Genomic DNA, 24,154 nt, shown 5'->3' with positions numbered 1-24,154 from the left:
GAGCTATTTCAGGAATCTGAAAAGGAAAGCTCACTCTTGTTTGCATCTGAGTTCAGATAAGCAGAGTGCTTATATTGATGGTCCTTCATATAAAACTAGGTTAGTTATTTAATTGTATGGGAGTTGTGCTATGATAATCTACTGTTTAAATCATTTGAAATTATTTTAGCATGTTTGATAGATGTGTATTTAGTAAAAGAGAAAAAGGCATTACAGACAGTCCTCACTTAATGACCACAATAGGGACCAGCAACTCTGTCACTAAGTGATGTGGTCATTAGGTGAGACATCACATGGCCATGACTTGCTATTTTACTACTGGCTTCTCCGTTGACTCAGTTTGTGGGAAGCCAGCTGTGAAGCATGCAAATGGTGATCACATGACCATGGGGCGCTGCAATGATTCTAAATGCCTGGTGGTTGTGAAGCACCCAAATCCCAATCACATGGCCATGGGGATTCTGTGACAGTCATAAGTGAGAAGGCCAGTCATAAGGTTACTTTTTCAGCACCAACATAAGTTTGAACAGTCACTAAACAGGGCAGTTGTTAAGCAAGGACTACCTGTATTTGTCTTGGGTAATGAACTAAAGATTTTTTTTAAAAAAAATTGCATATAAGATCCATGTCCTAGAGAAGTTTGATGATGTACTTCAGAAACTCTACATTTGTCTCATCCTTTGTAAGCTAACAGCCTGACTAAAACAGAGTCACATCACCATACACATTTTTTGAATAAAGAACAATAATTCTGTGGGGGTGTTGTATAGAAAGAAGCATTCAAATAGCCTGAGTCCAAGCTTTATAGGGTTTAAAAGATAATCTGCACTTTATTTCACCCCAACCAAATTGGCAGGCAGCACAGTGCTTTTCAGGTTATTTACAATGGGGTCTCTGAGAGACCGTTCTATAGCAACTGGGTTTTCAGAAAAGAAATACATGCTACCTCTCTTGAACTGTGATCTCTCAGCACTTTTGTCTTGTCTGTATCCAACTGCAATTTCATCCCATCCATTACTGACTCTAGGTAGGTAGGTTTTCAGGGTGGCACATGACAGAGAAATTGATTGGGTTCTCATCTACATATTGACAGCACCCTGCTCTAATCTCACGATTTTCCCCAGAAGTGTTCTTGTAGAAACTGAGTACTGTTTGAGATAAAATGAAGCCCCATCTTAGTTCCTGTTTAAAATAAGAGTATCTAAACTCTACCCTGAAAGATAGAAATGCAACCGCTCAAAGCAATACCTTTTATTCCCAAATCTTTCAGGTAATCAGGAAGGATAGCATGGCCAGATATTGAAAGCTGCTGAGGAAATCAGAGTTACACCTCCTCTGTAGATCTTCAGACAGGCAATCCATCAGGTCAGCCAAGGATACTTCAGTCCTGAAACCCACTCTGAAGTCAGTTTGAAATGGGTTAAGATAATCTGCCTTTTCCAGCTCTGCCTACAGCTGAAAGACTGCAACCCTCTTGTCACTTTACCTAGCCATGGATGTCTGGACATTGGTTTATCATTTCCTGGCTCTGAAATATCCAATGTAAGCTGCTATAGAAGAAAACTAACAATTGCCTCTTTAAGTGTGGCATCTTGGCTTCTCTTTATGATAGTATCAAATACATCTGTAATAATTCCCTAGTAAGAAATTACAAGCCAAGTTAGACAGAGCACTACAGGACAAGCGATGAAAAGTACTGCCTGTCCTTATCTTACCAAATTTGAATTGACCCAGTTTAACTATACAAGAGGAATTGTGAGATACCCCTTTAATAAATCTTTCATTGGTGGAATCCAAAAAGGCTCACCACAAAGCCTGTAAGGATTTTGTAATATGATTTTGGGAGAAGGTGGTGAGGGTACCAGTCAGTCAGTTCACAACCTGCAACAACTCACAGACCATGAGTTTGTGGAAGCAAAATACAGAGAAAAAAGCTTTGTGCTGCATATACTGTAATATGAAGTTCCCCAAAGTCAGTATTGACCCCCAAGGGTTGATGGGACTATCCAAGGGGTTGATTATTATTATCATTGTTATTGGTAGTACTACGAGTATTAGTTAAAGTATTTATTAAATTATGTTCATATAACAAATGTTTGGGGGTCAATGAACAATCTGAAACTTCATGAAGGGGTCGATGTGCTGAAAAGTTTGGGAACACCTGCTGTAATAGCATATGCCTTCAAAAAGTCTTTATATTGTGTCTCAATTAAAAATGAGGTGATTCTTTCTCCACCTGCAATCTTTCCATCAGCCTTCCTGTTCCAGCTCCTGCAGTGCATGGGACCATCTTTAACGCAAGTCAGAGAGGATGCTTGGAAGCAATGGTGTAGCACACCGTAGAAATCCCCCACCTGCACTTACCAACCAGGGCAAGTTTACCTTAGCTGTCCTCCTGCACTCCTGTTTGGTAATTCACTGGTAAACATCTAAATGCCTTTGTCTAAACCTCCATAATAGTGAGACTTTATTCCTAATACATTGAGAAGACAGATGACATAAATACTATTTTTAACCTGCTGCTTATATGGTGAATCCTTTGAAATCTGCAGTTATTGGAGATACAATATTGTTTACAGCAGCTTTTGCTTTTTTGAGAGAGACGGCAAGCAATGGTTTGGCTGCCAGGTTATTTTTATTTATTTCTAATTTCTATTTCTCTGGTTGCCCACTCATACAAGATTCTTCGTGGCCGATGAGGGTTAAAACCAGCAATATGTACGGTTAAGACAACAATAAAGATGGCCATATTGGGAGATAAAACCACAAGAAAGAAACCATTCAGATTGAATGGTGGGCTTGCTCGTGTCAGGGGAATGTTGTTCCAGAGGACAAATGCAGCAACTGCGACAGCTTGTATACTAATTTCCCACATCATCTTCGGCACTCAGATTTCTGCCTTCTCCCTCCCGTTACATTCAAAGTGAACCAGAACCTGTCAGTTCCAAATTAGAGTTGAAAAGTGCATATTGAAATACGTGGCTGTTCTGGTTCTAAGGCAAATACTTAAATGATCATAATGTTAAGCTAGGATTTTTAGAACTGTGGGTGTGGATGAAACTATAAAAGTTGGACTGTAAATATTGCCAAGCCATAATGAACCACCCCTTCATGGATCACTGCCTTGTCGTGGCGAAGGGGCTTGCGTAACTCAGTGAAGCCATGAGCTATACCGTGCAGGGCCACCCAAGACGGACAGGTCATGACAGAGAGTTCTGACAAAATGTGGTCCACTGGAGAAGGAAATGGCAACCCACTCCAGTATCCTTGCCAAGAAAACCCCATGGACAATGTTAAAAGGCTAAAAGATATGATGCCGGAAGATGAGCCCCTCAGGTCGGAAGGTGTCCAATATGCTACTGGGGAAGAGCGGAGGGCATTTCCAAGTAGCTCCAGAAAGAGTGAAGCGGCTGGGCCAAAGCCGAAAGGACGTTCAGCTGTGGATGTATCTGGAAGCGAAAAGAAGGTCCGATGCTGTAAAGAACAATATTGTATAGGTACCTGGAATGTAAGATCTATGAACCAAGGCAAGCTGGATGTGGTCAAACATGAGATGACAAGATTGAACGTCGACATCTTGGGAATCAGCGAACTGAAATGGACGGGAATGGGTGAATTTAATTCGGGTGACCATTATATCTACTACTGTGGGCAAGAAACCCTTAGAAGAAATGGAGTTGCACTCATAGTGAATAAGAGAGTGGGAAAGGCAGTAATGGGGTACAACCTCAAAAACGACAGAATGATCTCAGTGCGTATCCAAGGCAAACCATTCAATATCACAGTCATCCAAGTCTATGCCCCAACCACTGATGCTGAAGAAGCTGAAGTTGACCGCTTCTATGAAGACCTACAACACCTTCTAGAACTAGCACCAAAAAAGATGTCCTTTTCATCATAGGGGATTGGAATGCTAAAGTAGGAAGTCAAGGAGTAATCGAAATAACAGGCAAATTTGGCCTTGGAGTACAAAATGAAGCAGGGCAAAGGCTAATAGAGTTCTGTCAAGAGAACAAGCTAGTCATAGCAAACACTCTTTTCCAACAACACAAGAGACGACTCTACACATGGACATCACCAGATGGTCAATACCGAAACCAGATTGATTATATACTTTGCAGCCAAAGATGGAGAAGCTCTATACAGACAGCAAAAACAAGACCAGGAGCTGACTGTGGCTCAGATCATGAGCTTCTTACTGCAAAATTTAGGCTTAAATTGAAGAATGTAGGGAAAACCACTAGACCACTCAGGTATGACTTAGATCATATTCCTTGTGAGTACACAGTGAAGGTGATGAATAGATTTAGAGGATTAGATTTGGTAGACAGAGTGCCTGAAGAACTATGGACGGAGGTCCGTAACATTGTACAGGAGGCAGCAACTAAAACCATCCCAAAGAAAAAGAAATGCAAGAAAGCAAAATGGCTGTCTGATGAGGCTTTACAAATAGCTGTGGAAAGAAGGAATGCGAAAAGCAAGGGTGAAAGGGAAAGATATAAGCAACTGAATGCAGATTTCCAGAGAATAGCCAGGAGAGATAAGAAGGCCTTCTTAAATGAACAATGCAAAGAAATTGAGGAAAACAATAGAATGGGGAAGACTAGAGATCTCTTCAAGAAAATTGGAGATATGAAAGGAACGTTTAGTGCAAAGATGGGCATGATAAAGGACAAAAAGGCAGGGACCTAACAGAAGCAGAAGAGATCAAGAAGAGGTGGCAAGAATACACAGAAGAACTATACAAGAAAGATCTTAATGTCCCTGATGTCCACGCTGGTGTGATCACTGACCTTGAGCCAGACATCCTAGAGAGTGAAGTCAAGTGGGCCTTAGGAAGCATTGCTAACAACAAAGCTAGTGGAGATGACAGGATTCCAGCTGAGTTATTTAAAATACTAAAAGATGATGGTGTTAAAGTGCTGCACTCAATATGCCAGCAAGTTTGGAAAACGCAACAGTGGCCACGGGATTGGAAAAGGTCAGTTTACGTTCCAATTCCAAAGAAGGGCAATGCCAAAGAATGCTCAAACTATCGCACAATTGCACTCATTTCACATGCTAGCAAGGTTATGCTCAAAATCCTACAAGCTAGGCTTCAGCAATACATGAACCGAGAACTACCGGATGTACAAGCTGGGTTTCGAAGAGGCAGAGGAACTAGAGATCAAATCGCCAACATTCGCTGGATCATGGAGAAAGCACGAGAGTTCCAGAAAAATATCTACTTCTGCTTCATTGACTATGCAAAAGCCTTTGATTGTGTGGATCACAACAAACTGTGGCAAATTCTTAAAGAGATGGGAATACCAGACCACCTTACCTGTCTCCTGAGAAATCTGTATGCGGGCCAAGAAGCAACAGTTAGAACCGGTCATGGAACAACCGATTGGTTCAAAATAGGGAAAGGTGTACGACAAGGCTGTATACTGTCACCCTGCTTATTTAACCTATATGCAGAGTACATCATGAGAAATGCCAGGCTGGAAGAATCACAAGCCGGAATTAAGATTGCAGGGAGAATCATCAACAACCTCAGATATGCGGACGATACCACCCTAATGGCAGAAAGTGAAGAAGAACTAAAGAGCCTCTTGATGAGGGTGAAAGAGGAGAGTGCAAAAGCTGGCTTGAAACTCAACATTAAAAAAACTAAGATCATGGCATCTGGACCCATCAATTCCTGGCAAATAGAAGGGGTAGAAATGGAAGCAGTAACAGACTTCATTTATTTGGGCTCCAAGATCACCGCAGACGGAGACTGCAGCCATGAAATTAAAAGACGCTTGCTCCTTGGGAGGAAAGCTATGGCAAGCCTAGATAGCATATTAAAAAGCAGAGACGTCACCTTGCCGACAAAGATCCGCATAGTCAAAGCTATGGTTTTTCCAGTAGTAATGTATGGCTGTGAGAGCTGGACCATAAAAAAGGCCGAGCGCCGAAGAATTGATGCCTTTGAACTGTGGTGCTGGAGAAGACTCTTAAGAGTTCCCTGGACTGCTAGGAGGTCAAACCAGTCAATCTTAAAGGAAATCAACCCTGATTGCTCATTGGAAGGATCGATAATGAAGCTCAAGCTCAGATATTTTGGCCACCTAATGCGAAGAGAGATCTCTTTGGAGAAGACCCTGATGCTGGGAAAGATTGAAGGCAAAAGGAGAAGAGGACGGCAGAGGATGAGATGGTTAGATAGCATCACTGAAGCAATGAGCATGAAACTGACCAAACTCAGGGAGGCAGTGAAGGACAGGAAGGCCTGGCGAAATATGGTTCATGGGGTCACGAAGAGTCGGACACGACTTAACGACTAAACAACAACAACAACAAATAATGAACCAGTTGTCAGAAGTCTCAGATACTATAGGCTGTTAATTCCTATTTGCTTTATGATTCCTGAAGTATGTAATAGTAACGGCCATCACTCTACTTGTGCTGAGGCAGACATACATGAGGATGGAGCTGCTTTACATAAATAAATAGGGGCTTGTCACTCTAAGACATACCATTTTTATCCTTTCATCAGTAGTCAGTAGTTCTCAAGAGAAGTTTGGAATGAACAAGACAGATTTTATTGTCCTCTGGCTTTAATATCTAGCAGGATATACAAGAGATTTAGAAACCAAAAGTGTTGCAATCTCATCCTCCTGTCAAACATTCTTGGCTTCCAGAAATTCTGCTCTACTTTCATTAATCTTATTGGCGTGAAGGCCAGAAATAGCACTATAATCTACTGTGACTGATTTTATTGCATCTCTTCAGCTGGCTTTCAGTTTTCAAATCGTTTTTAAAAACAGTGGAGAGCAACAACACTTTTTCTCATTTTATGGCTTGACTGAACAGTAAATGCACAGATAAATACTAGAAGAACTTCATTTCCAACTAATTTTCAAAAAAATACTAGGCATTTCCAACTAATTCTGAATTTCTGCTTCCAAAATAAACTCCCCGGAAGCATCTTTCCTGACGAATACTGCGGCCAGGGATGAGAAATAACCCCCCCCCAACAGCATTTTAAACTGATAGCACATTTGTAGGGAAGCTGAGGGGGAGAATCAAACTCATAGGCCCTATTGGGAGACCCTGAATAGATGCCTCCAGGCCAGGATTACACCCTACAGAATGCCAGAATTCCACCAGACAACTTGACAGAGCTTGGAAGCGGTTCTTGGTCTGGCATTCATTCAGTTCACAAGCTAAACAATCCAGGAATTAAGAGGTAGCGTGTGCAAATCTCTGTTTAGACAGCCCATTGAAACAAGGGAGGGGGGGGGGAAAAACAACCCAAGAAGCCATTTGGATGAAATCACTTAGAAAATGTTCCAGTCCTTTAGATTTCAGATTAAACACAGAAACTAGATTTTTCATTTCATCACTCTGTCAGATGAAGGGTTTTCAGTTTTCAGTGAAAAGGCAGCAAAGGTTTTCCTATTTTTCCTCCAATCTATCTTTGCAGCCCTGCAAACAAGTCCATGTACGAAGAAGCTGAATATTAGGCTAACAAGCTTTCTTTAACTAGTCTGACTCCAAACATGGATGAAATCTGCCATCCCTTAATCCATATATTAAATGCACATGAAGACAAAGTCTTTCCTGCGTTCCCTCCTTTTTAAAAAACCCAAAGTAGGTACAGTATTGCTCATTAATGTTCTGGAGTCCTTGGGGATTGCTTTTATTCTCTGTGGGATGGAGAGACTTAATTAGGAATGTGGAGAATTCACAGCCAAACCCTGGTCCAGCTCCACAGGAAATGCATTCATTTCAGAAAGGACGGGATCTATTCTGAGTTAATCCCACTTTGAGCTGGATTAAGGCGAGCATCTCCTGTTAATAACAGGTGCAAAGTCCTTGGGAGGGCAACAGCTGTTGAAGCATTCTACTTTGGGATGCTGGCCCCTAATGCAGCTCATTTAGTGTGCGTTAGATCACATGATGGCTTATGAATTGGGCTGTGGGCTTAATACACCACTGAAATCAAGGATTATTTTGTGACAGGGATGTCTTTAAAGAAGGCCACTGTGGTCACCTAATACGAAGAGAGGACTCTGGAAAAGACCCTGATGCTGGGAAAGATTGAAGGCAAAAGGAGAAGGGGACAGCAGGGGATGAGATGGTTAGATAGCATCACTGAAGCAATGAGCATGAAACTGAGCAAACTCAGGGAGGCAGTGAAGGACAGGAAGGCCTGGCGCGATATGGTTCATGGGGTCACGAAGAGTCGGACACAACTGAACAACAACAACAACTATCTTAGTTAGGGCCAGTCCCTGCTGTCCCAGCTATTCTACTTGGGTTTGTGGCCCAAGGAGGAAGTGAAGGTATGCAGCATATGGCAGATAGGAGTAAGCAAAGTGGTGCCTACACCCAGCTCCCTTGATGCTCAAGAGGCTCCTTGTCCTGCTTGTCTTCCGTTTTCAAAAGAGGCTTTTGATACTTTTTTTTTTAAAAAGGGAAAACTGGATTCTGCAAAACAAAGCACTAACTTGACATTGTATTTATTTACAAGAATGCATGTGGAGCCCACGGACATGGCCCATAAGCATCCGTGGAAGGGGTCAACAAAGTCAAGAAGGCAGCCGCAACCTCACAATGGAAACCCCATCTCTTTTTTACACGTGTGGTGCATGCAACACATGTTAAACAGGGCCAGAGCTTTGGTGGCGTGGTCACACCACCATCTTCATTATTTGACCACCCCTTCCTGCAAGAGCCCCTTCCCACTTGTATGGTTGAGGATCACTTAAGGAGCTAATTTGCCTTCTGATAAATAGTGTTGTGACTCACTACACTTATGTCACAACTGTTTTGTGAACAGGGAAGCCCCTGGTGGCAGCCATTTTGGGAGCGCAACCACCAGATCCTTTCAGAACTCCCAAATGTGCCCCAACCCAAAACAACAGTATGTTCCTGGTCAATGAATTGAGTTAATTGGGATGAATTATAAATGTTTAGGGGATGAACAAACTCTGTTCCAGAACAGCACATTTTCTTATTAATAAGTATTAAACCTTTGGCATGGATTAGGATTCCTTAGTATCGGGAGAATTCTGGTGAATGTTACACTATCCTCTCTCCATGAGTTAAGCATAAATTCCTCAAATCAGACATTTATTTGTTCCGCTTCCCTTCATCTGACAGAGTGACGAAATGGAAAATCTAGTTTCTGTGTTTAATCTGAAATCGAAAGGACTGGAATATTTTCTAAGAGCCAAGAGAGGAGTTGGCAAGAAAGCAAAGCAAAGGTTAAACTGCTGACACCTCAGACCTTAAATTCTTAGGAAATTCGCTCAGCTTTAAGCAAGACAAATTTACTCAAGGAATTTCTTTTTATCTGCATAGAGCTTCAGGTTTGGGGCAAAGAGAGGATTACCAATAGAGGCGAATATGTGTAGCTCAGGGTTGAACTGTGGAGTCCTCGGGGTTCTCTGAGCTTGGTTCTTTTCTTGCAAGCGTTTCATTACCCAGCTAGGTAACGTCTTCAGTGCTAAAATGGGATTGTGACCTGCCTTGCCAGTACTGGTGGGGGTGGGGGTTTTGTTTTGCTCCTCTGGTAGTTCCTTGATTAGCATCTGTTTACTGCTTGATTGTGTGCCTGGTGGTAACCTTTGCTTATCTGGGTGATGATTGCTGGTGAGGCGATCTTCTGGTCTTTTGTCTCTTTTGAATATTTAGTAGGTAGATGCTGTTTATGTGTCTGTTAATTGCTGCCTTGTCTGAATACCAACCTTCCAAGAATTCTCTTGCATGATGAAAACTCCTTAATCTCACAACACATGGACAGACTTAACCATAGTTTTAACTGGGAAACGGTCAGCATTTTAGACCAAGCTAAATCCAAAAATACAAGAGAATTCTTGGAAGCCTGGTATTCAGACAAGGCAGCAATTAACAGACACATAGAGATAAACAGCATCTACATACTAATCAAAAGAGACAAAAGATCTCTTCTGAGATCGCCTGAGATCAGATTGCTGGTGATCACCAGCATTTGATCACCAGCAATCATCTCCAGCAATCATCACCCAGATAAGCAGAGATTACCACCAGGCACACAATCAAGCAGTAAACGGATGCTAATCAAGGAACTACCAGAGGAGCAAAACAAAAACCCCACCCCCACCAGTACTGGCAAGGCAGGCCACAGTATATAAATAGAGAGCAAACCCCATCCCATTTTGGCACTGAAGATGTTACCTAGCCAGGTAACGAAACGTTTTCAAGAAAAGAGCCAAGCTCAGAGAACCCCAAGGACTCCAAAGAGAGGTTGATTCATTTTTGAACCTAGCAGGAAAATAGGTGTTCTAAGGACATTAAATGGACTAGCTGACCATGTTAGAAATTATTCATTTGAGAATTTCTGAGCAGCTTCTTGGAAGGAAACAACAGAAAAGCTCTAACACTTTCTTGAATCAATGTAGTCTGTCTTAAGGGTAGTGCTTTCTTGACTCAGGGAAGGTGTACTTTTAAGTGATACACAGTTAACACATGAAACATGTCTCAGTGACAACACTCAGGTAGGAGTCCAAATCCACTGATTTGGATTTTTTAACTGAAATTCTTCCAGTTAAAATTTACAGTTAAGAGTCAGCATGGACAGGTTAAGTTTATCAACTGTATTCCAATAAGGGAACTGTTGACATTACACATAGTCCTTGCTTAACAGTGCTGATTGGGACCAGAAACGCCATTGTTAAGCAGTGTGATCGTAAGTCAAAAAACCATGTGACTGCACTGCTTAGCAATGGCAGTTCCAGCAGTCCCAAATGCTGCTGTTAAGCAAGGACCTCACGTGACCACAACTTCTGACTTCCTGTCGGCTTCCCCATTAACTTTGCTTGTGGAAAGCCAGCAGGAAAGGTTGCAAATCGCAATCAAGTGACTGTGGGGTTACTGCAACAGCCATAAGTAAGAGGTCCAGTTGTAACTACCATTCGTTCAGCACTGTCATAAGTTCAAACAGTCGCTGAGTGAGTGATTGTTAAACAAGGACCACCTGTAACTCATTCTTCATTTATCCTGAAAGATGCCACTGCCCAGTTTGGGTGGAATCTCTACTTTCTGTCCCATACTCTACCCCACTGAACAGGATCCCTTTATTCTTTATGTCACCATATCCTACAACCTGTAAATCTAGAATCCCCCTTATACAGTTGTGGAACTGACATTGCCAAGAATATTCTGAACAGTTTGTACACTTTGACACTGAGGTCCAAAAGAGATACAACCTTGGTCAAACCTCTCAAACATTTGTGGTTTTGTGAACTTTAAGCAGCCAGAGGAGGCCTCTTATTTTGGTCAGGACATCAGGGCAAGAGGAGAAACGTTTAATCCTTCCCCTCTACATTCTCCCCATCTAGATGATCTTTCCCAAAACACAGGGACAGGGAAGGGAAAGAGACACAATTCTGTGCAGAAGCCTACATGTATCAACACCAAACCAAGATAATAGCTTAAGGGGATATTTTGGGGGGAAAAACAACTAGGTCTAAACCAATATTTTTCAAACTTGGCAACTTTAAGATGTGTGGATTTCAACTTCCAGAATTCCCCAGCCAGCATGCTGGCTGGAGAATTCTGGGAGTTAAAGTCAAACATCTTAAACTTGCCAAGTTTGAAAAATATTGGTTTAGACCTAGTTGTTTTTTCCCCTAAAGTATCTGGTCTAAACACTCTCCCTTCTGCCTCTGCACTGATGAAACTTGCTCTGATGAAACTTATAGTCTTTCCTAATTGGTTTTATTATTTTAAGAATTGCAAAGTTGGAAATCCAATGGTGGCTCTCCCATATTTCATCTGTTATTGACTGTAATTATTGGACGGCAACCTTATTAATTGTGTTGCTGCTACTGGGTTAACAGTATTTAGCCTCTATATATTATTTAACATCAGTTGTGTTCTGTGGGGTGAGCCTGCTTCTACATTTTGGCACCTATTATAGTCAATCTTTCTTTTATGAATTCCCAGGAAGGAGTGACTTTCCATAAAACCAGGCAGTGCTCTTGATCCTGATGAGAAGGGAATATATAGCCTGTTCATACAATTCCACAGCAAACAGCATAATGGATCCACTGCCACTTCATTACATCCATTAATTTTTCAAAAAATTCTGTACAGTAACTATTTTATAATAGTATTAAGAGGAGATACATTGAAAAAGCAAGAAAATAAACTAATACTAGCTGATAACTGGCTTCGTATATCATGTTTTGATAGCTCGGTTTGTCTCAATTTCTTTTTTAGCATGTTACTTTCTATACCTTTTTGTACCCCTTCTTTTTTGGTTATTCCCTTGCAAATTTAAATATCCTGCCAGTCAATTATTTTGGTTGTTCTGCATATGTACAAATTCTAATTTTGATAGATAAATGCATTTCTGAGTCCAATTTCAGTTGAATTAATTAATATTAATTCTGGGAACAAATTTAATCCAGATTTTTCAAATAATAATATTCAAAACCTGCCTCCTTTTATAGCTTACAGCACTTTTAGTATTGTTAGTTGGTTTTAATTTCTTCATTATGGGCTTGTTCAATTAGACATTAAATCACATTATTATCTTGGTTTATAAATATCTTTCTTTGATGAAATGGGGCCTGTAAGATTCCTATTTCATAGGAACCTCAACTTTTCATAGTTTCTGTTGTTTGAGCTACATAAGCAAAGAAGCTACTTGGTTGCTATTCCAGAAGGTTAGAAAAGGTTGAATTACTTGGCCAAGATGGTTTTAATTAACTCGATTTCTGGGAACACTAAACCTTTGTGAATGTATTGTTATCAGATATTCTTCTCCCAATTTCTCATAACTTTGGGTATCTAAGGAAAAATGGTCAAGGGCTGTTTTATCTCTTATCTGTGCACACAAGGAAATAAGCCACATTTTGAATCATGCTTACAAAGACATCCTACTTTGGTTGTGACAGTAGTCCCCCACATCCTTGGATCTCATTCATGGTTGTGAATTCTTCAGTTTATGAGGCATAGGACAAAGAGCTGAGCTGTTTAGGAGCTACAAATTCTTTATGATAGGAGCTGAAACCAGGCCACACCAACTGGCAGTTTGACAGCAATACAAGTAGAAATGCCAGAGAAGAAACCAGCTCCAAAGCCAACTTGTCAGAAGAAAGTCTGGGACAGAATTCCTCCCAGCCTCTCTTGTTTCCACAGGGGGGAGATAGGCAACTGGATGTTGTTTATTTTGAGATAAAATAAACTCCATTCAGTCTAGATTAGTATTTCTCAACCTTAGCAACTTTAAGATGTGCTGGCTGGGGAATTCTGGGAGTTGAAGTCCACACATCTTAAAATTGCTAAGGTTGAGAAACACTGCTCTGAATGGTTTCATGTCTCTGTATATAGAGAAAGCCACTGTCCCTTTGTGCAAAGGGAAGCAGAGTGATCTGGTGTAAAGGCCAGGGCTTGATGGAAGGGAAGGAGATTTTTTGGCTCTGTTTATGCATGCAGCTCACAGCCAAAGCCTTCCCCGGAAGACTAAATGAAAATTAGGGCTTCACTCTTAAGAACCAGATATTTTTGACCTTGCAAAGGAGTTCTGTTTTTCCAACCTTGATACTGTGTGGGGCTTTTAAAGCTCTCTCCTAGAGCAAAGGTCTCAGCTGATTTTCACAACCTTACACAAGCTCTCAGACAAGTTAATGAACTCTCACAAGATCGTTTAAAGAATTTTGGTGATTCTGCATGTGATTTTCTTTTATTAATGCCCAGACCGTTGCTGGATGTTATCTAGGAATGGGAATAGCTGCTGATACCTGCAATTACAAGGGAGGTGGGGGACTCTGCTTGCATAAAATATCTCATTTTCTGGAAGGAAAAATATTGTCATCATTTAGACTACAAAATTGTTCTGAAGCACAAAGTGGCCAAAGTTAAGTAGATCAGTTTTCATCATAACAAAATCTCTGGACCTAAAGCTTATGTCCTACACTGGAAACAATTTTTCACTGTATTTGCAAAGTGAATGATCTCTTCGTTTTGGTTTTCCTATTTACAGGAAAGAACAGGTGAACAAAGGGTGGTTACTTTGTATAATTATGCAGTGATACCTCTGCATCTGAAACGCCCTGTACATAATGAGATGGAACTGTGACAGAGTTCTACTACAGTATATGTATCATATAGTATGTATATGTAAAGAGCTATTTCAAATTTCTTTTGAATCTCACTCTTCTTTTTAAGTCCAATTTGGAGACAGCTCAGCTCAGTGGCTTTGGAGCTGTCCGGTCTTTCTGAAGAAGTAGAACATGCATAGCCCTAAGGCCCTAAATTGGCCCTAAGGCTCAATCAGAGTGACAGAACAGTTTCAGGTATTTCTCACAATGGTTATACCTCCTTTCAAGTCCCCCCAAAAGCCCGCCTCAAACCCCTGCCCCAATACCAGAGGTCTCCATAACAAATGAAACAAAGACAAAAGGACACACCCTTGATGTGTCAGCAAGTATGTAAGTCGAAAACTTTTAGGGATGATATTATCACCCACATATTTGCCCCCTGCCCCTGGACATCTATGCCAGTAACTTTGTAAATAATGTTTCATTTCTTTTCTTTCTCTCAGGTGAAATCTGTAATAAATCTTTTGTTTGCTGCATATACAGGAGATGTGTCTGCACTAAGAAGGTAAAATCAATCTTAGAAGGAAATGTTTGCTTGGGAAGACTACACTTAAATAAAATGTGTGTCTGCTGTAATTCCGTGTATGTGTATCAGGCGTTCTCAATGCACATATGCATGTGCGCATGTCAAAATGAACCTGGGATCAGAGGGGCCTTTTTCCAGAATTAAAGCAAGCCTCCTTCCTCCCCCCCCCCCCCATACGCACACACAATATTCTGATTCACTGAAGTGGAGAATCCTTTCTTCACATGGAGACAATTGACCCAAGATCCCTTGCAGAAGAGAGCATTGATTTCTTAGCACGCCCATCCATCATCCCTGCTCCCACCATAACTTTCCTCCACTGTTTGTGAAAAGGGAAAGATTCCCCAAGTCAAGCTTGACTTCTGCTAACTGCAGACACAGACACACACACACACACACATCCGGTCAGCCTTGCGAGGTAGTCTAGACAGGAAGCACAACCAGATGGACTAATTTTATTTTATTTTAAGGTTACATTAACAGAATCTTGCAAGTCTCAAAGTGCATCTTCCTCCCCCCCCCAACACATTTTACAGTCCAAGAAACTAGGGAGGATCCGTTCTGAGACGTTTGCCACGTCCACATTCCTTCTGTGGGCTCATCTGCCTCTTATCTGACCTTTTCCTGGCTGTGGCTCTTCCCCGTCTCCCAAGATCATTTCCACATACTATTACAAATCCGCCAAGGTAGTCTAGGTGCTGCCACCTGCTGTCCACAGACTGCTTGTAACTGGTGGAGGAATCGGTATTGGCCAAATAAGGTGGGAGAAGGTCTTTGGAAAAGGCAAAGCCCAGCTTGAAGGCTATATGCCAAGGGAGCTTGAAGCTGGGGATGCAGAGTGGGACTTTTGAGGAGCAGAGCAGTCAGGTCAGAGGGAAATCTAAGGAAATAGAAGGTAAAAATGATGTGGTTGTACTGGCTGTATTTCAGCACCTTAGTTGGTCAGGCTGCCTCGGTCTTATGCTGGTGACTGACAGAAATAAAGATTGACTGATTGGTGGGTCTGGGACGCTTGGAAACTCACAGTGGATTCAGTCTGCCCCAAGGCCCCCAGGCTTACGCTTGTGAGTCCCAAATGGAGTAAATGCCTTGAGCTGCCTCTTCTGGATAACCAAGGTATCCAAGAGCAGCCGATGTGCAAGATGATAGATGATGATGACAGACAGACAGACAGATAGATATAGATAGATATTAGATAGATGATAGATAGATTAGATAGATGATGAAGATGATAGATAGATAGGTAATATAGATACATGACTCTCTGATGGAAAGTCTGAATGGCTAGATAAGCCATTATTAGTTTAAAGAAAGACAGGACTTGGTGGCAAAAGCATAAGAGAGAAATACACTGAACATCTAAAACGGCTGCCGCAGTGCTTGATTCAGTTCTCCAATTTCCCTCTACTCCAACTTAAGTGTAGGACTCAAGAAGTAGCAACTTCTAATTCTAATTCTTGAGTCTTATGTAACGTAAGAGTGAAGAAGGCCTCCAGTTTTAATCAAGAGTGAACAATGGTCCAAATATCAGTGGCCAAGGTCTATCCTACAATGCAGTCTCTAGCATGGAGCCAGTGGCCACCAGTGTAAATAGAGACTTCTCCTTTGGCACCTTCTGGCCTCCATGCCCACCTGACATTTTGGTTTGGTGGCTGTCCATCCACCATGGCAGTCATTTTCCTAGTGGGCAAGTGCCCCATCCCATGGCAATCAGCTTTCAAAATTCCTGATGTGCTCACTGGGCCAAATGTTTAGGGACAGCTGATATTTAACTCTATGTTATTTATGATCAGATTCTTCTCCTTCCATTTTTCAGATTTGCCTTGTCGGGTATGGATATGGAACAGAGAGATTATGATTCTCGGACAGCATTGCACGTAGCAGCTGCAGAAGGTTGGGGCCGTGATTAATAGCTGAACTAGCTGTTATATTTGGGCGTGGGGAATATAACGAGTGTATACATTTATCTCTTTTTGTATTTTAGGTCACGTAGAGGTAGTTAAATTTTTGCTGGAAGCTTGCAAAGTGAATCCTTTCCCCAAAGATAGGTGAGCATCTGCATGAAAAGTATAGTGGAAAATTAACTGTGTTAAAAATGATCCCAGCACTGGCTTCACAAGCAGTATGCTTCAAGGAATTCATATGCTGAAAACCTAGGACTTTACGTAGAGTATAATGAGACTTCTGCCCATTTAAGGTAGCCATCTGTTAAGTCTTCTAGTACTGGGGTCAAGATGTGGAAATGGAATAACCCTCAGGCTTATTTACAAAGCAAAACATATAATTCTTTGAGTGGGGGGTGGCAAGGGATCAAGACAACAATATAATAATATATGTGTATGTGTGCGTGCCTTTGAGTCAGTGTTGACTCTTGGCAACTGCCTAGACAAGTCCCTGCAGTTTTCTTGGCAAGGCTTTTCGGAAGTGGTTTGCCATTGCCTCCTTCCTAGGGCTGAGAGAGAGGGACTGGTCTAAGGTCACCCAGCTAATAGTAGATCTTAAATAAACATGCTCCAGAATATTATTATTTTGACGGCGTACATGTCTCTCTTTGCAAGTTCTCACATTTTTATACAGGTCAGGAGGCATGTCTAACCACCTGATTTCACTGAATTTAAGTTCATCTAAGTTCAGTACTATAAACCCTGAGTTTGAGTGCCCTACAGTGAACATTCCTGAGGTGTGTGTGTCTACTTACCCCATTCTTGGTTTACAAAAATTAATCATTAACTTGAATTTGAATTTCTCCTTTAGTTTTATGGCTTTTTAACATTACTACAGACAGAACAGTCTCTTCTAGAATCAATTCAGTTAGCAAATAGAGTTTAAAAAAAACAAACTTGGAGACCTCAGGATTGGGTCAGATATGTTAAGACTTCTTTTGGAGATAGCACGCCACTTTGGAGGAAAAAAAAGTCTGCAATCTGAATTGTGAAATGGGATGTTCAGGCCTGGTGCAGTTCACATCCTTTTTTTCTTTCTCTCTATTTAGCCACCAACATGAGCTATTTCTCAAATGTCTGTTTCAAACTTATATGCCATGATATTCCTAGAAAGGCTGCCATTTTAAACTTTTTTACCATTTACTATTAAAAAAATATTCTTCCCTGCCACTATTCCAAACAAATTATATAAAATATGGAAGCAGCCCTAGTGACCACGAGAAACACAGGCTAGTCTTGTTATCCTAAGACTAGAGTGCTTAATAAAGCCAAAACTTGAGGAGAATGGTGAGGAAGGAAGCTCCCTTTGTGTGAATTGTTTGGTCTAGACTGCATTTGCTCAGGCGATGGAGAGATGATGAAGGTTTTGGATTAAACCGCTTTTAGCTATATTTGGACAAATACAAAGATAAGACCTCAGCTATCTATCTGCTTTTGTATTTTCCAAATATTCCACTATGGTTCTCATCTCAAAAAAAAAAAAAAAAAGGGAGGGACTCCAGTGAAAGGAGACTTGGAAGGGGTAGGTGTTGGCATAGCTTTTCTCCTATGCTATGCTCTGTGAGAACGGGGAACTGAGATGTTGCGATTAGGGAGAAAATGCACCATTCACTAAGAATGGGAAGGATAAACTCAGGGCTAAGCTGCCAATTCTATACTTTAGTTTTGGAGTATCTCTGGGTGCCTTAATTGAGAGAAGTCAATCCATTTGGAAGGGACTAATGAGCAAAGTGTTGCCATTGCAAAGATAGGACAGAGGGAAAAATAGTAATGGCAGACTGGCTATAACCAAGAGAGCAATCTTATCATTTTCTTGGAGATCCTAAGGCCCTGGAGATGTGGGTAGCAATTTCTTCAAATTGAAAGGAGGTACTCTTGATCACAAAGACACTGAATGCCAGATCAGATATATTCCTGAAGTCCACAAGACTAGTAATTCTGAATGACTTTAGTCTCCATGCTGAGCTGAAGCCAACCAGCCTAGGATTTTGGCTAGGATGACAATCACGAAGCTATCCCAAATAATATCTGGAGCCAGTTTGGTGTAGTGGTTAAGACACCAGGCTAGCAACTGGCAGACCATGAGTTCTAGTCCTGCCTGAGGCACGAGGCCAGCTGGGTGACCTTGGGCCAGTCACTCCCTCTCAACCCTGGGAAGGAGGCAAGGGCAAACCACTTCTGAAAACGCTTGCTAAGAAAACTGCAAGGACTAGTCCGGGAAGTCACCAGGAATCAACAATGACTCAAAGGCACAACATAATAATAATAGTAATATCTGGCCTTGTCAAATGACAGGCTGCACTGTTGGTTTGCTTCATTGTCCAGGACAGGAAGACGGTGATCTAGATATAGACAGTATGGGGTTGGGTTGCAAATCTATTAGAAAAGTCTGCCCTCATAATCAAAATGGAATAGTTTTCTTGGCTGCTCTGGGACATTTCCAGCCCCAGCCAGTGATACTGTTGACGCCCTGATAGATATCTGGGGTAGAAAAGTGATCTGGGTAATCACTCCGGCTTACTGAGTCGAATGGGTTCTTTGGTCTTCCAAGGAGGTCAGGGCAATGAAACAGCAGGACCAACTAATAGACAGAAGAAGATTCAGAGGAATCCAGTCAAGCATCAGCCAAAACTCATGTTAATGCCCGTGCTTTGTCTTCAGGGCAGAAAAATAGATGTTCTGTGCTGCCACCATCGTATGCACTTAATCATCCCGTTGTAAGAAGCCGATTGCATCAAGGGCCTAGTAAAGCTTAGGAAGACAGTGCAGTTGCCTGCAAAGCTGCATTTCCTAGAGCCTCAGATAAAATTGCTTGTGTTTTCTCCAACCTGGACTGTTTGATAATAGCAGATCCTATGGTATACCTATGGAGTTTGCTTGTCCTATCACAGAAAAATAGGACCTGAAATGCATTCAGACCGCCTGAAGATGTAGACAGGATATTTGGAAGCATGAAACAAATTAAATATGCTTTACCCTGATTAAGCTGTCCAAGACTGGTCTGGTCAATTGAGTACAGTGCTTTACTGGAGGAAGGAGCTGAACTATCTAGTTTAAGATGTCTGTCATAAAGAAGACCACCGCACTGCATAACTTCCAGTCAGTCTCTAATATGCGAGGGGACAGGCTCAGCTAAGCTCTGAAACTTCATCTTGGGAAGCCAGGTTGGCACCCCCTCTGCCATCTTTTCAGGAAGGGATTTTCTCCACAGGCAGCATTCATTTTAGAATCTGCCCAGAGATGCAGGTGCATTAGAAGGGGAGGATGGAAATCTTTGTATGAATAAATCACCATGTTAGTTTAGAACTTGTTAGAGATTGAGATGCCTCCAACATACCCATCACACCTCGTTAAATTTAAATTTTCTTCCAGATGGAACAATACACCTATGGATGAAGCTCTGCACTTTGGACATCATGATGTATTCAAAATTCTTCAAGAATATCAAGTTCAGTACACACCTCCAGACAATTCCAGCAATGGAAAGGAAAATCAAACTGTACAGAAAAACTTAGATGGCTTACTATAACGCTCTTCTGCTAGAGCCCAAGAATCAAGTTAATGATCTATTTAATTGTGGAAAATGATTATGAAGAGTGTGCGTGTTTCTGTTGGATAGTGATGTATATTTTCCAGAATACTGCTTTGTTCCAATGTTACAGCAGCTTTGTTTGTTGCACACAGAAGATACTAGTTTCTTTTTCAGAAAAAACAAACTATTCATGATGTGAGCAATATTACCTTGTGCTACATGCAAGTGAGAGAAATTGTTGGCTATATGCACAGGGTTTTTTTGGGGGGGGGGTTCCTCCATGAAGCTTTACTCCATGGTCAGCTTTTCTGTCCTGCTTGCTGTATACACACACATTAAAAAAAAAAAGCTGTCTGTAAGTATATCTGAGCCAATGTAGTCGTCTTTCAAGAGTTGTTGCTGACGTGGATTCAGTCTGGCATCTTGGAACATAAAGCACTCAAATCTTTTCCCATAATACCTGCTTACATCATATAATTTCTTACATATAGACTAATGAGTGCTGTCTAGGCTTAACTTTTGTTTGAGTGTTTTTATCAGGGAATCTCTTCCAAGGTTTATTTGACCAAACAACGTAGGGGAACGTAAGTGAATACTGCACCTGTAGATTCTTTGTCCTATTTCTTCCTCCTCCCTCATTCACTGGCTGAAATAGTCTTTCCCAAGGTGGACTATGACCCATGGCAAAAAACTATGCTTTCCTTACATGATCAAACTGCATTAGCTTTGGTCATAGGCTATACGTATACATGGCAAGCTGGATATTGCTCAGTGAAAATGTTGACACTCATTTATGCTAAGACAATTTTTCAACGGGGAGTTCAACCCTTTAAGTAGAATGCATCACAAGATCAATGTTCTTTTTTTTTTTTGTCCCTTTTGTCCTACCATTTCATTCACAAGGTCACCCTCCTTCACATTTGTTAAAAAGTTTAGCCATATTGACTCTGTAGGAGTAACTCCTAGAAAGTTCACTTGCCGAGAGCAAAAGGACTGCAGCTGACCAGTTTTTCTCTAGAACAGAACACTGGCCAACCCTCGTATCTCAGATGCCTCGGACAACTTCATAATTCATACCCCATGTGGCCAGCACATAATAGGGAGTTTTAAAAAGTGCTATCTATATGGTGCAAAGCTGGGCATCTGGACACATAGCCCCATTTTAAAGTGTTAGAATGTATGCTGACCAGTCAACACTTTAGTACTTTGTATTTTATTATTTGCTTTAAAACCAAATGAACATGCTGTAAAATACCAACACATAAAAAAATGGCCATATTAGCCAACAACCTATTTTACCCTTAGCCATTACATAGAAACTACCTAGCACCTACCACTCTCTTGCAACTGTAGAATACCTTTTCCTCCTTGTGAGGGGAAGCTGTATTTTGTAGTCTTTGTAGCTACTGGACACAGCTTATTTATATGTGGATTTACATTACTCCTCAGTTCAGTTCTGCTCTTGTCTTTCATGGTTTCATTCCAAAAACAGTAGTTTTGAATTTTAAGCATTTTACTTATCACAACATCTAAAAGCGAGCTTTATTTGTACCTTAGTAACACGGTCATCTTAGTCTACTATCTCATCTTTTTGTGTTTGTGTTGCAGTGGACCGGCATCATTTTTTAGCTTCAGGGCAGGATTATCAGTGACTTTACTGACCTGGTGAGCAATTGTGATTGAGTTGGCTTGACATTTGGCTTTATTATAGGGAATGAACCACGATGAATGTATTCTTTGCTTGTCACCATTTTCCCATGACTTAAACTTGAGTGTAACCATTCTGAAGGTAAGATTTATTTTCAGGATTACAAATCCAAATGTGTTGCGTTTTAAAAATAATAAACAGGCCAAATAAATAAATAAAAGGTGGCAGTCAGCTTGTTCTTTTCACATCCAATCTGCATTCTGGTGCATCTTCCACAGAAGCATATTGTGAGGGAATGGTTGCCCTTCATGGTGCCATTGCCCTAAAACGTAGTTGAGTCTGCTCTTCTGTTCTTAATACACAAGGGGACTTTTTTTTAAAGAAACGTTTTAAATATGGAAGCTGGCAATGTGCACTACAGTGCTGTAAGTGGGGACAGCATGAAAAAGAAGGCCATAGAAGACTGCAATAAATGCACTTTACTAATCACTTACAATAGCCGGCAACACGACAAAAAATATCCCTGTTTTGAAGCACTGCCGTTACCCTAGCACACGGATGACATTTGTGGGAAGAACATTCTTCCCTCAATAAGAAAGACCACATTACACATGATTTAAAACTACACAAACCCCATTGGTTCTTACCCTGATTGCTTTTGCCAATTTCTGCAATAACAGTAAGATGGGAAGGAGCTGTTGGGGTACCTGGGCTAGGAAAAATAAGTTAAGTGTACCATCTAATAAGTTTGATAAATGGCTGAAATCATCTGAAGAAGCCAGAGAGGTCCAGTGACAAAGCAGCGGAGGACTTTGCTTCAGGATTCAGGTTATCTCTAAGGAACAGGTAATTGCTTTAATTAGACTTTGCATTAAATTCTAATTTTTTTCGTGCATGTGAGAAACCTTATTCTCTGCACATGTAGGATATTCTGTGTAATTTCAGACTAAGTTCAAGATTTACTTTTCTCGTTAATCATTTTTTGGGAGCTGATAGATAACTTGACAGCAGTCTTTCTCCTGAGATCACTAATTAGCGGACCAGCACCATCCTATGATCTGCCAAGAGAACTGCATGCATTTCTGTAAACTGGGATTCATCACAGCATTTATCTTAAAAGGAAAATTAACTTAGATTTTATTGCTTGAGAGGCTGATCTATCTTCCAAAAGGGGAAGGGGAGAGAAATCCCCAGTCGCAAGCCTTGACATTACAAGACCAGGAAATTGCATTATAAAAATCGATTCATTTCTGCCTTTTATTGGGCATAATAAGTTGTGGGAACTTACTCAGAGACTAGTGGTAGGGGGAGGTCCCCAGGAAAGGCAACCCCTGGAAGTTACGTGGTATGGCAGGAGTAACTATGAAACATCTACACCAAGGTAAAATGATAATCCTAGATGGTTCAGACCCAGAGGGCTTCCAGAGAAGTCTGAGACCTCCAGCCTCCTCCCATACAGGTCTAGCTGAACCACCATACAACCTTCTACATAAAGCCTGACATAATATTAAACATGGTACTGTGAAAACAGTTATGTACAGGACTGCTGCATAAACAACTATTTTTCATAGCAACTAAGCATTTCTGAAGTATCAGGCTGCTCTTTCAGTAAAGTGACACAGTAACCAAACACTGCAAGACATGAGACCAGGTGATGAGACTCCTATGGGTTCTAGGAGTAAGGACACACCGAACCTTTAAGCCAGGTGGCCTAACCAGCATTCACGGCGTATATTCTGCACACATCTGTAAGAGAAAACATATGAGCCACCAGGTTAAAAAGAAGTCCCACAGCTGTATGTTTCACTGCAATGAGGTGGCAGCATCCAAAATAAGATCAAAGGGCTTTAGGATGAGTTAGATTACAAGTACACTTAACATGCAAGCAGGGTTGTAATTCTGACTTCAGGCGGAAGACCCAAACTGCAGGTAGAGACAGTTGAAACAGCATATCTGTAGAGTTCATTAACTGCCTTGTAGCCAGAAGGATGTACCTGTATCGCAAAGCCTCTACTGTTTTTCAAGGATAGTTCCAGTGCTTCTTAGGCATCTCCTTTCCTTGGAGATGACCTGCTTGCTTGTTACAAAAGCAGTCTGATACATCTTTAGACCACAAAGCAACTCAACTGTCATTTACTCACCATAAGTTCTGCAGGAGTTATCTCTTGCGATACTGCATCGAACTCTTCCGGAGACATAGGCAAAAGGGTCTCAGGGCCAAACAGTCTGGAAGGGTGGCTGCAGGATGGTAAAGGACAAAAACAAGAATGGTTTCTAATGAATCGGAAACAAGATTAGTCCTGGCACAAGTTGCCTCAAAATCACTATTTCTAGGCTTAGACTGCTGATAACCATCAGTATTGCCTACAAGCAATCCTCAGT

At 41.2% G+C, this 24,154-nt stretch overlaps 2 protein-coding genes across 6 annotated transcripts in view; one reads left to right on the top strand and one right to left on the bottom strand.

The window, feature by feature from the left end:
• Positions 1 to 22,110, top strand: part of GLS (glutaminase) — an 83,772-nt gene extending 61,662 nt beyond the window's left edge. For 2 of the 3 annotated variants that reach the window (XM_007420388.4, XM_088135706.1), the window contains 4 exons: positions 14,567 to 14,628; positions 16,466 to 16,542; positions 16,634 to 16,697; positions 19,965 to 22,110. In XM_007420388.4, the coding sequence (XP_007420450.2) occupies positions 14,567 to 14,628; positions 16,466 to 16,542; positions 16,634 to 16,697; positions 19,965 to 20,121 (360 nt within the window). In that variant the 3' untranslated portion in view covers positions 20,122 to 22,110. Of the gene's footprint in view, positions 1 to 1,270; positions 1,549 to 14,566; positions 14,629 to 16,465; positions 16,543 to 16,633; positions 16,698 to 19,964 lie in introns of those variants that run through there. The other variant, XM_088135705.1, reaches the window with a different exon arrangement.
• A 123-nt stretch (positions 22,111 to 22,233) lies between these two features.
• STAT1 (signal transducer and activator of transcription 1) overlaps positions 22,234 to 24,154 on the bottom strand; it is a 33,891-nt gene continuing 31,970 nt past the window's right edge. For all 3 annotated transcript variants that reach the window (XM_007420386.4, XM_088135703.1, XM_025165033.2), the window contains 2 exons: positions 23,914 to 24,010; positions 22,234 to 23,518 (listed from right to left, as the gene is read on the bottom strand). In XM_007420386.4, the coding sequence (XP_007420448.1) occupies positions 23,495 to 23,518; positions 23,914 to 24,010 (121 nt within the window). In that variant the 3' untranslated portion in view covers positions 22,234 to 23,494. The remainder of the gene's footprint in view (positions 23,519 to 23,913; positions 24,011 to 24,154) is intronic.

Source organism: Python bivittatus, unplaced genomic scaffold, assembly GCF_059951505.1.
Source record: "Python bivittatus isolate LINGU-HERP-01145 unplaced genomic scaffold, Pbiv_v1 ctg000200_np1212, whole genome shotgun sequence".
Taxonomy (NCBI): Eukaryota; Metazoa; Chordata; class Lepidosauria; order Squamata; family Pythonidae; genus Python; species Python bivittatus.
This window is presented reverse-complemented; position numbering and strand designations above follow the sequence as displayed.